The 16016-nt window shown below is 45.5% G+C and overlaps 1 protein-coding gene across 4 annotated transcripts in view; it reads left to right on the top strand.

Annotated features, from left to right (window-relative positions):
* Positions 1–15158, top strand: part of INPP5B (inositol polyphosphate-5-phosphatase B) — a 34203-nt gene extending 19045 nt beyond the window's left edge. For 3 of the 4 annotated variants that reach the window (XM_067533702.1, XM_067533700.1, XM_067533703.1), the window contains 16 exons: positions 162–332; positions 1578–1679; positions 2032–2146; positions 3514–3630; positions 4513–4700; positions 5935–6046; positions 7192–7301; positions 9458–9593; positions 10274–10384; positions 11425–11587; positions 11773–12008; positions 12546–12659; positions 13116–13200; positions 13334–13500; positions 13756–13867; positions 14244–15158. In XM_067533702.1, coding sequence (XP_067389803.1) covers positions 162–332; positions 1578–1679; positions 2032–2146; positions 3514–3630; positions 4513–4700; positions 5935–6046; positions 7192–7301; positions 9458–9593; positions 10274–10384; positions 11425–11587; positions 11773–12008; positions 12546–12659; positions 13116–13200; positions 13334–13500; positions 13756–13867; positions 14244–14368 — 2164 coding nt within the window. In that variant the 3' untranslated portion in view covers positions 14369–15158. The remainder of the gene's footprint in view (positions 1–161; positions 333–1577; positions 1680–2031; positions 2147–3513; positions 3631–4512; positions 4701–5934; positions 6047–7191; positions 7302–9457; positions 9594–10273; positions 10385–11424; positions 11588–11772; positions 12009–12545; positions 12660–13115; positions 13201–13333; positions 13501–13755; positions 13868–14243) is intronic. The other variant, XM_067533701.1, reaches the window with a different exon arrangement.
* The last annotated feature ends 858 nt before the right edge of the window (positions 15159–16016 follow it).

Below are 16016 nucleotides of genomic sequence, written 5' to 3' on the forward strand. Positions count from 1 at the left end.
TTAGTGGAAACTGACTGACTTATGTGAAACAGGTTTTCAGTAGTAGAAATTATCCTTGCTTTGGGGAATGGGGATTTTTTTCCAGCTCTAAATCGTGTTTTGATGAGTTTGCTGTCTGGCACACAGAGTGTGTGTGTGTCTTGTTTTGTTTTCTGTTACAGGCAGAATAAATCCAAGACGGACGTAACCAGTGAGATGGTGCAATCCTCTAGCATGATGGTTTCAGACAAGGCTAGTATCTTATCAGTGCAGAAGTTTGAGCTAAGAGATACTATAATTAAATCTCAGCTTGTACAGATGGAGGATTCCTACACCCACCTCCAGAACTTCAGGTAACAACCGTCCTTGGGAGTACAATTTCATGCATAATTGAAAAATAAGTAAACCTCAGACATTTGTAATTTTACCTGAAATCCCCAGCAATGGGAAATTTTGGAGGAAAATTTATTTCAGCCCTGTCATCTGGAACAGCCTTTCTGCATTTCTCCTCCATTTGTGCATTTGCAGAGGAGCATGCTCTCACATGAACAGTGTCTACTGACGCAAACAGCCTTTTTGTATATCTTATTTGTTCTTGATCTCTTTTCAAAATTCACCTGAGAATACTGCATCTCCCTTTGCTTTTGACCCTTTTCTCTCCCTTATTTCTGTTTATTATTTATGTCTGGAATGGTTTCTGGTTTTGGGAGACAATTTGTATGAAAGATGTTTTTTAGTATTGAAAACTATATTTTGGTTGAAATCTTTTTTAACAAGCTGTTCTGTGAATAAAAGAGCAATTGAGAAAATTGTCCCAAACTATTGCCACACAACCTTGCTCGTAGTTCTTTTGTAAAGTGTGTGCACACTTTGCATGCTACAAATTCATCTCTCTATGAAACACTATGGGAAAGTTGTGTGACATGGTACCCCCTCAGTCCTGCCAACTTAAGGCTGCCTCCGCTGGCGAAAGAGGCCTGGGATAAATCTGCCCCACCCTGATCAAGTCTTTTAGCGTCTCTCTCCTGAACTCTTCTTGCTTAGAGTGTTTGGGGTGAGCTTTGAGGTGGCCCATAGGATTCCTTTCCACCCCCCCACCCCCCCCCGAAGGGAAAGGGGGTGTGTGAGTCGGTCACTATCACCCAGACCTTCAGGAGTACCTGTCTCTGGTTCCTCGGTTGGAGCTGTAGATCTGGTGATGTTGGCTGGGGGAAAGGAGGTCAGGGCAGTATCAGCCTTTCCCCCAAGCTGGTGCCTGGGTTTTTTTCTCTCCTGGGGAGAATCACTATCTCCTATTTTTGGGGAAGTCTCTCCTCCAGCTGCCACAAACCTTCTGGTAGCTTGTGTCTCTCTCTTCCCCCCTTCCCTCTAGCAGAGGAGGGGTTTTGATAGGCTTGGAGTAGCCTTTGGTTGGGCTCAGGTGTTTCTAATTAACCTGCAGTAACCTCTTCCCTGTCTGCAGGGAAAAGGGCCTTTAACGTTCTAGGGCCGAGGCACTTGGCCTCCAGTACCCTTTTGTAGAGCTCCTGCACTCACAGTTGCTGTAACAGTCTTGGACTGCAGCTCTAGGATTTTGTTGAACCTGAGTCTCTCTGCAGGTTTTTTATTGGAACGTACAATGTGAATGGCCAGTCACCCAAAGAGAGCCTCCTGCCTTGGCTGACCCATGACATTGAGCCTCCAGATGTTTACTGTGTTGGGTGCGTATTTCTGGAAACATTTGTTTGAGAATGTGCAGTTTGGCGTTATCCAGCCAAGGTATTTAAAAGCGAGGATGTTTGCATTATCTATATGGACTCTTATTCCAGATGTGTTTGTTCTCTTTAGTGGCACAATGTACTTCGGATGCTTTAATGCCACACTTCAGTTAAGTCAGTTTAATACTAATGGTAATCTACTTTTGCACTTAATATACTGCTAAAGTCAGCATAACTGGATTAGAATTCTAGTTCCCAAATCAATTTATCCTTTGTGCATTAAATGTATCTCTTCCCTGGAGGAAAAGGCTGGAGAGTTAAAGCAAGTAAAGTTAATGCGTCCTTCCTCTAACAGCTTCCAGGAGCTCGATCTGAGTAAAGAAGCCTTCTTTTTCAATGACACGCCAAAGGAGGAGGAATGGTTTAAAGCTGTAACTGATAGTCTTCACCCAGATGTCAAATACGCGAAGGTACTTGTGGGTTGGGGGGTGAAGTTAGTTTTGAACCTTAACCCAGTTCACAGTGAGGCCCCTTCTCGTGTTTTCTTTTTCCTTGTTTGTTTCCAATGTGTCTGTCTTCCAGATGTTTGGGTGCCTGTAGGTTTTTGCCAAGCCAGCACTGCTCAGTGTGAATGGTATATAGCACTTTTATGCAAGGCTCCCAGACATGGTCTCAGCCTCTGGGCAGAGGCAGAGGCAATGTCTACACTGACGGTGGCAAAGTCACAGCCGTCAGATGGACTTATCTGGATGGACTGAGTGGTCAGTGAAGACCCGCTCAGTCGATCCAGAAGTCAACGTACTAAAACCACCTCCTCAAGTGGCATAGCGTTGCATCGACGGGAACGCGGTTCCCGTGGGGCGCAGTGCAGTGAAGACGGCGCGCAGAAGAGAAGCACAGAAGTCGACGGGAGTTACGCAAGTTCTTTGCGTACTTTGCATAACGCCCATCGACTGCTGCCGAATCGCCCGGTAAGTGTAGACCAAGCCTAAGACAGAAAATGTTCTATCTATTCCTTCAACCTGAGAACATCCCACCAGCATTAGTAACGAGCATTACTTGTGCCCCACACCATTGGTTAGAGAGAGGCATACAGAGCAACCAGATGAGTAGAGCTCCCTGCTCTCTTGAGATGAGTGAATAGAAAATATCTTGGCGCTTTCCCACCTATGCTCAGCAGCAGTACCAAGCAATGATCTGCTTTGTAGTAGGAATATGGCTTTAATTTTGTGTGAGTTTTGGTACCTGCTCCTTAAAATCCCTGCTTCGGCTTTTTCTTCTCACCTCTGAGCCGGCATGTACCTTCTCGGGACTGCCTCTTCCCCCAAGCAGTGAATGGGTATTGAGCCACTTGCCTTGAGCAGAGCCAGTTACTCCTGTCCTTTGTTGTGCTGCTGGAGCACTTGTGTGTGCCATGAGTCAGATGGGTGGCTCCCTGGATCTACAGTGTTGGAACATTAATATTATTGGTTGTTTATATTCTGACTTTAGAACAGGATAGGGTAAGGTTCTCCCTTGAGAAACAGTCAACCTGTGGAACTCCTTGCCAGAGGATGTCTTGAAGGCCAAGACTATAATGGGATTCAAAAAAGAGCTAGATAAGTTCATGGAGGAGAGGCCCATCAATGACTATGAGCTAGATGGGCAGGGATTGCTGTTTGCCAGAGGTGAAAATGGGCAACGGGATGGATGACTTTATGATTACCTGTTCTGTTCATTCCCTCTAAAGCACCTGGCACTGGCTACTGTTGGAAAACAGGATACCAGGCTGGATGGACCATTGGTCTGACCCCTATGGCCATTCTTACGTTCTTATCACTATGTTTTTGTCTTTCAGGTGAAGCTTATACGACTTGTTGGGATAATGCTGCTGCTATATGTGAAGGCAGACCATGCACTGAACATCTCTGAGGTGGAAGCCGAGACAGTGGGAACTGGAATCATGGGGAGAATGGTAGGAATGTCATGTGTGCATGGGCGGGTGGTGGGAGGTTGTCTTTAGGAGGGCCCTCAGTTGCCTATTCCCCTGGCCCTGAGTCACAGTGACTGGCCCTTCAGCTACAGGAGTCTGGATGCAGCTCTCTCTCAAGGAAACACAAGATGCTCCCAGGGCATGAAAGAGTGATGCGGAATCTCGCCTTTGGTGCCTGCCTGATTAAGTGTAGTGCTGGGCTGGCTCTCAAAAGAGAGTTTGAAGTTGGACATGGCTTTTCCTCTGTCAAATGTGCATGGAAACCAGCCTGGGTAGTACACACCTGCCCAGAAGAACAGAGTTCAGTTCTCCTGAGGTAGATTTCATGGGCTTTTTGAAGATCATGTGGACCACCTCTTTGCCCTTGGAACCTACCCTCCAGTAATCCCCCAGATGCTATATGGTGAGGGCAGTTCTAAAGTCTGAGCGTGGCCCCGAAGCTGCCTTGTCATTTTACAAATATTCTTTGTGGTTTGTGTTAAAAGAGCCAATTTGTTACTTGGAAGTTTTCATTACTTGCCAAAGCACCTGCCCAGCTTTCTCTTAATGGTATAATCTGCTCTCATATGAGCCGTGTCCTGAATTGCAAATTGTATTCCATGTACCCTTCTGTTCCGCTTTGCTGCTGTTTGCATGATGTACTATGTTAATACCAGCCTCCGATGGTGATGGCAGGGTGTGGGTTGGCTCACTCTGAGGTTTGTGAATTTTCTGTTTAGGGTTTTGATCCCTTCTCCTTCCCCTTGAGCCAGACTAACTGTGCCAAAATCCTCTGATTTGCCCACTACTGTTACCCCAATTTAGACATTGATTCACGTATGGTCCAGGGAAAACTCCTAACCAATCTCTCTTCCTGCCTTCTAGGGTAACAAAGGTGGAGTCGCTATCAGGTTCAAGTTCCACAACACCAGCGTGTGCATTGTGAACTCTCACCTCGCAGCTCATGCAGAGGGGTACGAGCGGAGGAACCAGGACTTCAAAGACATCTGCTCTCGGATGCAGTTCTGCCAGTCAGATCCAAACTTGCTATCCCTGACTATAAACAAACATGAGTATGTTTCCAAGGTCTATACTCATCAGATCACTACAGTTCACTGCTTGGCCTCTGGCTTTGATGGAACAAGTGACAGGCAGTATCAGAGTGGCTCACTACACTTTCTGGTGTGAGCAGTTCCCTTGCAGGAGCTCGAGCAGTGTGGGCTAGTAGTCTGAACACAGGCCTGGGAGCCAGGAACTTGTCAATTCTAACCCCAGCTTTGAAAATGGCTCTATGTGGCTTTAACAAATTGCTGTCCCACTCTCCCCATCTGTAAAATGGGGCTAACACATACTTACTTCCCCAGGGGGTTGTGAAGCCTAGTTTTTTATAGTGTGTTGGACGTGGCCGGCACAGGCTTGAGCCTCCTCAAACAGCCGCCAGCGGAAGCTCCTGCTCAGCCTCTGTTCCTGTGGCCCCCCCTACGCTGCTCCTCTTCCTGCCCCCTGCTCTGCTTCTTCCCCCGAAGCTCTGTCCTTGCCCCTGCTTCACCTCTACCCCTGAGGTGCCCCCCCTACCCATCGCTTGCTCTTCTCATACACCTGCTCTTGCTCCACTTCCTCCCGCCCTGACATATATTTAAAGTGTGGCTCTTTTCCTAAGTCTGAGGGTTCCAGACTTACTGGGTCTCACCGATTTCCATATTAAAGGTACTCAGCTAAAAAGACAAAAACAAAAAGATGTTTTTTTCTAACTGCCAGGACTGCCTTTCAGTGGGTTTAATAGCTGGTTAAACACTAACTAGTTCAGTCTGAATTGGTTTATTGCTACTGGGGATTGCAAACAAACTGCAACACTAACCAGTCGCCTCCATTACAGTCCACAGTATGCCAGTGACCTCTCAGAAGGCGCTGTGCATGAAAGCTGAGCCAAGAACAGTGGGGCAGGTATCTGATTGACATGGTTTAGCACAGAGGTGCCTGAGGCAGCAATCTGCGGCTTGCTCATCCCTCCCTTCCTCAGGAAGGTGCGGTGTCATCAGGCTTCCCCTTCACATGCTGCAGCTCCCTGCTTCTGAGCACTGAGGTACAGGATGCTGCCTGGAGGCACAGTAGGCAGGGCGCACCTGTAGAGACCATGCAATCGGCTGAGCAGGGCTTCACTGGAGACTACAGTAGCTGACTCTGTCAAACAGGGATTTCACAGTCCACTGAATGTTTGGGGGTGCCTGGTGGAAGTGGAGACTGGGAGGAGGAGGAACAGGACTTGAAGCCTGTTTAAGCTTTTGGACCCTTGTGTGCTGTCCTTAGTGTCATCCTGTGGCTGGGGGACCTAAACTACAGGATAGAAGAGCTGGATGTGGAAAAAGTGAAAAAGCTCATTGAAGAGGAGGCGTTTCAAGCTCTTTATCAACATGACCAGGTACTGACGTGTCTTCTCAAAGGACAGGTGGGCCCCACATCACATATGCCTAGGAGATTTCTTCTTGCTTATTAGAAACTGACTCCTCTTTAGTGGGAGGCTTATGAAACTCTCTAGTTTGCTCTGAAAATCACCTGCACACGAGCCTCGCCAGCATAGCTGAGCCTGGCTATCTGCACCAATGTGCATTAGAAGCTGCTTTTCGGTTGGTTTGTTTAATGTCCATGGAACAATCTGAAATGGCTGTCGTCCCTGTGCAGAAAAGTTTGAGCCAGGAGCAGCAGTCATTCCCATGGCTCAGTTGGCTGAAGTATGCACTTCTTAAACCAGGTCACTATCCATCCACCTCCTTAATAGCTGGTTATGGGGCAGGGCACCACAGCCTGGCAGGAGAAAGTCAGCTCCCTGAGGTACAGAAGGTGAGGTAGCATTGCCAAAGGGGAATGTGAAAGCTATGCAGCTAATCCAGATACACTTCCCTTAATTTGCTTGTCCAGTGTGCTTATCATGACGGTTAGTGTGGTTGTCCAGCCCCCTCCTCTCTGAAGAGTGGGTGTGGATATGAATGTGCCCTTGAATACCTGGATTCCGCCTCCACCTACAAAAATACAAGTAGTGAAATGCTAATCCACTGGTACTACTGTGAGGCCTACAAGAAGTGAATTAACAAGATATTTGTGTGTGTATATGCGTTTTCACAAGTTATAGGGCTTGATTTGTGTGTGTATATGCGTTTTCACAAGTTATAGGGCTTGATACAGGCTTGAAAATTTTGTCTGGCCTGTGTTACGCAGGAGGTCAGACGCAGGAGGTCAGACTAGATGGTCAGAATAATCCCTTCTGCCCATGAAATGTAAGACTGTTTATTGAATACAATTATTGCACTTACAAGTTCTAACATTAGAAAAATCTACCATTTCCATTTCTGTGTATATGGAGAATTCCTCTGGAAATGGCAGCACAAATGTTAGATTGCGTGCGCACCTGTGTGTGCGCGCGGATGGGGGACGTGTGTATCTGGGCACATGCATACACACACTTTTATCTCTTTCTCAGAACATGGTGTCCTTTCCCCCACTCTGGACTCCACACGGACTTATTTCATCAATTTAAATTTTCATCTATTTGGCTTTTTTTCCTAATAGCTAAAGAGGCAGATGGATGAAAAGTCTGTCTTTGAAGGCTTTTCAGAGGGAGAGATTACCTTCCAACCAACCTACAAATATGACACTGGCTGTGATGACTGGGACACTAGGTATGTCATGTGTACAACCTCAACCATCATGTCATTCATATCCATTAGCTCCTGCAAGTATTGTTTAAGGTAGTAAAAACGAGTCTACAAGAGGTTTTAGACCTAACAGACCTGAGGAAGTTAAAGAATTTTTTATTCTTTTTCAAATGCTTGTACAGATTTACATTCCCCTACCGGGGGTGTGCGTGCCCAGCGGTACCCATTGGGATGGTCCATGCACCCTGAGTGTCCGTGTGCTTTCAGCTAAGGGAATAAAGGGTAGGAGCTGCCCCAACATTTCTCAGTTCCTTTTGGCTGCCCATGGCTACCAGTTCAAGCTTGCGGTCATGCCTCACAGCTATCTGTCATCAGCATAGCCTCTTGCTCTCTCTTTCACCTGCCCATTAAGACAGCTTTCTTAGACTCAGTAAGAGGAGAGGAGAAGGGCTGCAGGCTCTGATGACAGGACCTCCAGGTTTGGTTTTCTATAAATATAAAGTTTCATGAAAGCCTTATCTGAGGTGGTTATCAGAAGTGATGTCGGATTTTCAATGAAGTCAAATAATAAATCTACTGATATTCTCTCTGAAACTGCACGCTCATAGGGAGGGAGAGAGGCTACATGCATTGGACATTTGCAGAGCACTCTGATTTTATATTGACATGACAAAGCTGGGTATCTCCTGTCTGAGTCTTTGTGGCCTGCACTGACTGGAAAAGAGGACAAGCTGTTTCAGCACAAAGATCTTCTCATATATTAGGACTTGTTATGACCTAGCAAATGTGACACCTCCACATTCTACCAGGGGTTGGGTTACCTCAGTGGCTTTCCTGAGAAAGGTTCCAATCATGGACACTTGCAGAGCAGTTGCACGGTCCTCTATGCACACATTTGCTCACAGTTATGCCATCATCAAAGCATCCAGAGCGGATGCAAACTTTGGAAAGACAGTCCTTCAGTCACTGTTTCATCGACTTTGAGTCTCCACCACCAAAGGAGCACTGTTTGGGTATCACCTAAAATGGAATAGACCTGGGTATAAGCACTTGAAGAAGAGGGAAGAGTTATTTACCGGTACAGTAGCTGTGGTTCTTCGAGGTATGCTGTACAAATATATATTCCATGACTCTGCCTTTGATCCCTGCTACTTCAGATAACAGCAAGATTCTGGAGTGAAGGAACTGGTGGGGGAGACAGGGTAGGCAGTGTGCAAGGCATCTCTGCCCTTCATGCACTCCTTTGGAGGTCCAAGGACACTCAAGGTATGTGCATCATCCCAATGGGTACTACTGGCCAAAAGACTCTGGCTGCAGTGCTCTGGGCGTGCAAACACGCTGAAGTGGAATACAATACATCTCAAAGAACCACAGTTACTGTACTGGGGAGTAACAGTTTCTTTGAGTCCAGTGCCAAGGTAAATGTCCCAATCTCTCTTCCTTGGACACATGTTGGAAGACTTGGTTTGTGGGCACTTGTGCTGCTCCCTCTGCTCTGACTCTGATGTTTGCTGGATTTTCCCTAGCCCCTGCCAGGAATAAACCCTTTGATTTCCTTCATTTTGAAGCTTCTTCCAATGTATCATTTTCTTCCTTTTCAAGCAGAATTTTTGGAGCTCTTTGATTTGTAGTAGAATCCTGCCTGGGTTGGCTTGACTGCTCACAAATAGTGCTTTCTTATTGCAGATACCTATGTGCATCCCCCAAAAGACTGCTGGAGAAATATTTTCTTCATCTCTTGCCCAGCCATTCTGTGCCAGGCCTTTCGGCTGGATTGTAGATTCTGGCTGCAAGAGTTAGAATGTTTGATGCTGCTCAGTGGTGTTAAAGGTGAAATTTTAAGAGGAAAATTTAATTTTAAAACTGGGGGCTTTCCTGCTTTTTGCAGAGTCCCTGCAATCTGAAGCAATTCAGGAGAGTCTCTAAATGCTGTTTTTCATACAGTGTGGCTAGGGAGAAAAAAACTGCTTCCTGTAATGAGAAGAAAGGGGAAGGATGGTACAGAAATACAGACAACCCTACCCTACCCTCTGCAGCTTTGCACTGAGAATGTGTTTGAAACAACCTGCGGGTCCTGGCAGAGCACCTGCCTGGTCCTGGCAAAGTTCTACTCTGCCTTGCACTGTTACTCCCCCTAAACTGTCTTCTGTGAAAGATTTAATTGTCGCCTCCTGTTTTAGTGAGAAGTGTCGTGCCCCTGCATGGTGTGATCGGATCCTCTGGAAAGGGAAGAACATTTCTCAGCGGAGCTATCGCAGCCACATGGCTTTGAAACACAGTGACCATAAGCCAGTGAGCTCCATGTTTGATATTGGGGTAGGTGCTCCATTACTCAAACAAGTAACAGTGCTAACCCTCTCCCTGAGCTAGGCACAGTGGCTGTACTGATCCTTCTCTTCCCTTTATAAACTTGGTCTGGGTTTGTGCTTCCCATATCTTGGCCCTGATAAACAATAGCCTGAGATGGGACCATTGTTCTTAGTAAAACACAGGGGCAACTCTGGGCCTTTGCTCCTGGCAACATGCAGGTGAGCTCATCCCTGAGTAGAAATTGCTCATGAATGTTCCCTTACACTTCTTTTCCTCCGTTTTACCTGTTTCCCTGGAAACTTGCAGAATTTACATCAGCTGACAGGAGTGTAATTCACAGCCTGACTTCAAAGATTCCTGATTCCAGTCCAGGCTGTCTGATTTATCTGCTAGGTAGAGCAGCCTCCACAAAGCCAAGAGCCTGCCCAGCAGGATTGGATTAGAGACACTGGCCCATTTTGTTCACATTAGACTATGAAGTCTCACTTCTTGGATAAAGGCTGGAAATTGGTTCACTTTTCACTTTCTTTTGGTTATAAATCTGCAGTAATTTTCCATGTGTTCCTTACCTGCACTTTGTGTCCCAGTGTTCTTTAAAATCGAGTTGCTCCATATGTTTCAGACTGTTACAATTCTCCTGCAGAGGCACAGTAAACACCTGTTGGTGAGGTGTGTGTCCCTTTCAGGTGAAGGTTGTGAATGAGGAGCTCTACCGAAAAGCCTTTGAAGAAATAGTGCGCTCGTTGGATAAGATGGAGAATGCCTGCATTCCATCGGTGGTTCTTTCCCAGAGGGAGGTAGGACATGTTCTCATCCTTCCCCTTCCAGGGCCATCAGCTCAAGGGAGAAATGAATCCTAGAACCAAGAGGCAGTCCAGTGTAATTGTTAGAGCAGGGGGCTGAGAGGACTCCTAGACTCTATTCCTGGGAAGTAGTGTACATAAGAGGAATGAGCATGGGACTGGGATGATATAGCTGAGGTTAGTCCTGCTTTGAGCAGGGGGTTGGACTAGATGACCTCCTGAGGTCCCTTCCAACTCTAATATTCTATGATTCTATGGAGATCAGGAGCTCCTTAGGTCTAATCCTGGCTTTGCCACAGATTCATGGTGAGGCCCAAGGCAAGTCACTATACCTTTCAGCCTGTGTTTGCCCCTTTGTAAATGGGAATGAGAATCCTGACCCACTCCTGCTAAAGTGCTCTGGGATCCAGGGCATAAAGCATTTGGTACCAGTAAGTGCAAAGTAGAATTCTCACTGTTTTGTTTAGTGAATTATAAAATTCTGCTGCTTACACCGATGTGCCGTAGCTGATGGGAACAGGTACTTTCCAAAACCCAAACAGAACAACGCAAGCCTGCACTATCCAACTGGGACTTACAGGGAATAACTCTCTCTCACTTTAACTTGCTCTTAAAAACATAAAACCTAATTCACCCAAACTACTGAGACCTTTGGAGAAGGTCACTGAGTGAATGTCTCTACTTGGTGTGTTGGATATCAGAACATGTATTCAGATGGAGCATTTAGGGTCATATTCATCCCCAGCTCTAGCTTCAGTGGAGTTACACCAGGAATGAATTTGTCTCACAAGGCTGATTGGCACAGATGATCTGGGTTTCTAGGAAAAGTGCAGCCTGGGCAGATGGAATCTCAGTTAATGTCAGGAGCTGGGTGTTTAATCTCCAGGCATGGCAGATATCTTGTTAGCTAATGATTAAGAGGCTGAGGCATGGATGTTCCTTCCATGACCTTTTCCTTCTCTTTGAGGAAGTTGCCACCTGTGGGCAGTGATGGAGAAGCGGGAGATTATGACACTGGCACTCTTTGTTCCTAGTTCTTCTTCAAGGATGTGAAGTACATGCAGCTGCAGGTGGAGACATTTACCATCCGTAATGGACAAGTGCCTTGCCAGTTTGAATTCATCAACAAACTGGATGAAGACACCTACTGCAAACAGTGGCTGATTGCAAACCCCAGTAAGGGATTCCTGCTGCCAGGTGACGGACTCTTCCAGAGGATTCTGCTTCTATCTCTTCATCCCATATTAATAAGCCAGTATCTTGCTTGTTCCACTCTGTTCTCCTTGCTGTTTAATATAGTGGCCATGACAGACTCCAGTCTGTCAGGACTCATTGGTTTTGTGACTGTATTTACTGAGCATGTGTTTATCTTCTTGCTGCAGATTCTGAAATTACTGTTGAATTGGAACTGTTTGTTAATAAATCAACAGCTACACGTTTGAACTCTGGGGAAGATAAACTCGAAGACATTCTGATTTTACACCTTGACAGGGGGAAGGATTATTTCCTTTCTGTGATGGGAAACTATCTGCCCAGCTGCTTTGGGTCCCCCATCCAGATGCTGTGTTACATGAGGGAACCTATCCGGGACATGTCAGCAGAGACCATTCGAGAACTGGTAGGTTAATGATGGAGCTGAATGATGGCCTTTCCATGCCCAGCAGAACCCTCACTCAATCCTAGGCCATTAAACCTCCAGTTGCCCCCTCACCACAGTGTGTTAATGAGCATTCTCCCAATTTCCTTTTATTACTTTGGTGGGATTTATCTCCAATAATCACTTTGACATCACCTGTTCCCTAAACCCCAGAAGTTGTTGGCTTGGTTGATGCAGCTTCTGTTCTCTGATGCAATGTTTTCACAGATCACCTGGCTCTTTGAACTAAACGAGTTCCATGCAGAATGTTAAAAAATGAGATCCTATCTGCTCTGCTTGGGTGTTAAAGATCCCATGACATTTCCTCTAAGAGTAGAGATCTACCTCAGTGTCCGTGCCTTTTCCCTCCTGGTGTGCATTTGGTACCCATTTGTTGTTTCGTGTAATTGTTGGTGTGGCTGCCCTGCTCTGTAATGCTCCTTTACGCTAACACGGAGGTCTCTCACTCGAGTGCTTTGCAGAGAGAGAGAAATAAGAGTCTGACTTGAACCTCTTCAGACCCTGCTGCCGCTACAGATGAACGATGACATTTTTCGGGATGAGAAGCCCCTGGACATCCCCAAAGAGCTGTGGATGATGGTGAATCATTTGTATCGTAATGCTTCCCAACAGGTAAGCAATGTCTGTATACGAAAAACCACCCCCTGCTGTGCCTAACACTTAGCTAAGTTTTGATGAACATCGTGGCAGTGAACAGCTTTTGTTGGTGCTAGCAACATGGACACTAGCCAGAAGTGGGAAGAGATTAGAAGATAGTCCCGTCTCTCAAGTGTAAGGAGATGTAAAGGAGGCTGGTTTGTGTAAAGATCCATGTAATGCGTATCAGCAGCTGTTTCCTTTTGCTTTGTTTTGCACTGCAATACAGTAGCCTGGGCTAGAACTGTTGCGATGTGGTGCCCACTGATGTGCACATCAATCTGGAGAAACTTCCACAGCACCTTGTACACCTATTGTGCGGTCTCTGGTTAAAGTGTGTGTCACACATGGTTACTGTAAACGGCATTGCAAAGGATTATTCTGTTTGTTCCCTTCTCTGTGACTCTACCACCTGTGATTTTTCTGTTGCAGGAAGACCTGTTTCAGCAGCCAGGCCTAAGATCTGAATTTGAGCAGATCCGAGACTGCTTGGATACGGGAATGCTCGATATGTTCTGTATCCTTTGGAAATAATGCTCAGGGAGGCTGATTTGTATGTCTTGTGCTGGAACCACTTTACACTTGGAGCCTCAAGCAGCCTTATGTGCTCCATGACATTGTATTGTCCCTTAGAGATGCTAACAAACCAGATCACTGCACTACCTTTTCTTTAACCATCATCGGGTCAGTCGGCAGCAACCATTCAGTAGCTGAGGCCCTGCTGCTGTTCCTGGAAAGCCTGCCAGAGCCCGTTATCTGCTACAACTTCTACAACAACTGCTTGATTTGTGCTAACAATTACGTGTTGAGCAGCCAGGTAATGCAGGGACTGCTGCAGAGGGTTAATACAATGTCTTAAATGATCTTGGAGGTTGAGTGTTCTGTGCCAGACAGATAACGGGCTCAAACCCCAATGAGCTTACAGTCCCATGGCTTTAGAAGGTACCTTGCACTGGGGCTCCTTGTTTTCATTATGTATCATTGAGGACTGTATCCTGTGTAATTGTATTGATGCTTTGAGTGTCTAGCCATTATCTTGGTGGTTTTTTACAGTAAAGTTCTTTCTTTGCAGATTGTCTCCATGCTGCCCACCTGCCATAAAAACGTGTTTAACTATCTGATGGCATTTTTACGGGAACTACTGAAAAATTCAGGGAAAAACCACTTAGATGCGAATATTCTCGGTAAGGTGAACAAAGTGACCAGTCTGCTCTGTGGGGATTTGCAGTAGTTCATATAACAAGTCATGTGTTTCTCTGAAACGACTGCATTTAGTGGTCCCTTGCTTTCTGCTGTTTCTGGTGCCTGTAATGCAACCTGGCAGGAATCCAGACTTCTGCCATAAAAAGCAGAAAATGGGGCATTTTCACACCAAAAAACACCCTCCACTGGCATTCAGAACATTAAAAAGTGCTACCAAAATAAGGAAAAATTGCCATGGTCAACTTGGAACTACCTCCTCTCCCCTATCCCCAAATGGAATTCAAATGCTCCCTAGTTTTATTTTGGGAGGAATTGACACCTGGCTATTGACTGGCTTTTATTGTGTGTTTCATGCAGCTAGTATATTTGGTGGCTTGTTACTGCGACCTCCTCCCAAAAATCCTAAGCCTGATGTAACTGAGAAGAGGAAAGCTCAGCAGTTCATCCATCAGTTCCTCTTGAGAGAAGGCAACTCACGGTGAATTCCAGATGCAACTAATCTGTTCTTTAGATGAAGCTATCAAGTTACTGTAAACATACTTTTGTACACAATGTAGCACCTTCAGGATTTTACAGTATTTTATTCAGAGTACAATCTATTGATATTCGGTGCAGATCAGCATGTAGAACCAGTTGTCACTGTATTAAGTTGTAAAGAATATTGAATTTTTAAATAACTTTTATAAAACCAGCAAAGACACAGGAGAACTGACATTTTATACTGTATTTTAATAATTTAACTTGTATTAAAACCTCAATTTGTAAAGTTCCTGTGATTTAAATAATAAACATCCTAGTGCACTTTCCCAGCCTGCCTTTTATCCTGTTTCTCTGGTAGCTGGTCTGGGTGTTTGGACGGTTCCTTTTTATTAAATCCCTTCCACTAAACAGCAGGAAGCAGAGTGAGAAATGAGCCACAGAACAAGAGTTTCCAAGTTTCTTGCTGATACTGCACGAACTGAGCGGTAGACTGCATAGAGCCTTGCTTAGGGACTGGTTAGTGTTTACGCAAATAAGTGAATGCGAAGAAATTGAACAATTCTGTGTCGAGATGAAGAGATTGTGAACATACTATTCTCAGACTGATGTAGATTAGCTCATTTGCTGAAGATGGGGGGTGAATGAAAATATGGAGATTAAATTGCGGTACTGATGAATTGTTCAGCTTTTCGGATTCCAGTGTAAACATGGGATTCCCTTGTATTGTGCAGTGCTGCAGCTTTGTCTATCATTTAATTATATTTTGATGCTATAAACCTGTTTTTAACAATGGCTCTATGGAGTGTTTGTTCCACTTCATCCTCTCTCTGGATGGAGCTGTAGCCCATGTTTTGTCACTTGGCTTCCCGGATTTGCTATGATTTTGGAGTTAAAATTGATGTGGTTGGGGGATAGGTAATGGAATACTTAGGCTCCTAGTAGGTACACACAGTTACTGATCATACTGCGAAGACACACTGACTTGGTTAAAAGGGACATAGGTAGATGGGGACAAAGTTGGTCTGAAAAATGCTCTACACAATCAAGCCAGCATCAAAATACATTCTTGCCTTCTTACATTCTCAGAGTTACACGTCCCTACTACATTGCTGCATGCACATGAAGAAATCTGATGCATAAGTGGTCAGCATGTGGCTGTCAAGTGGCAGTATCTTCCCTTTTGGCAGGGGTGGTGATTATACCTGGGATTTAGCATTAATCATCCAAGGAATTTGAGACTGACCAGCCGAGGAAGATCGTGGACTATGAACATTTTCTTGCTCATCTCTTTAGTGCCTGGCTCACAGGCTTGCCTTGCTTCACCAAGCCCAAAGATGAAGAAGGCAGATGAGCTCAGAAGTTGCTGTGCTTTACTTAGTTTACCTCAACAGAAACACATGAAATCTCCATGTGAATAGCTGAGTTTGTGCTGACAATGTGCAGTATAGGGGTGACTGTGAATCCTATTACCTACTCTGCTTTCAGTGCAGCGGGAGCGTAAGGTCTTGGAAAGGTACATGCTATATGCTCAGACAGAGATGGTATTATGTATAATGCCAGTATTAGCACGAGAGGTAGCGAGCAGCATCGCACTGACAGTTTCAGCTCCAGGCACTGTTCAATAAATAGCTCAGAGCCTAAAGGACAGGT

The sequence above is a fragment of the Emydura macquarii genome, unplaced genomic scaffold (genome assembly GCF_026122565.2).
Source record: "Emydura macquarii macquarii isolate MOO-44397 ecotype Brisbane River unplaced genomic scaffold, CSIRO-AGI_Emac_v2 contig_3348, whole genome shotgun sequence".
NCBI classification, from domain to species: domain Eukaryota; kingdom Metazoa; phylum Chordata; order Testudines; family Chelidae; genus Emydura; species Emydura macquarii.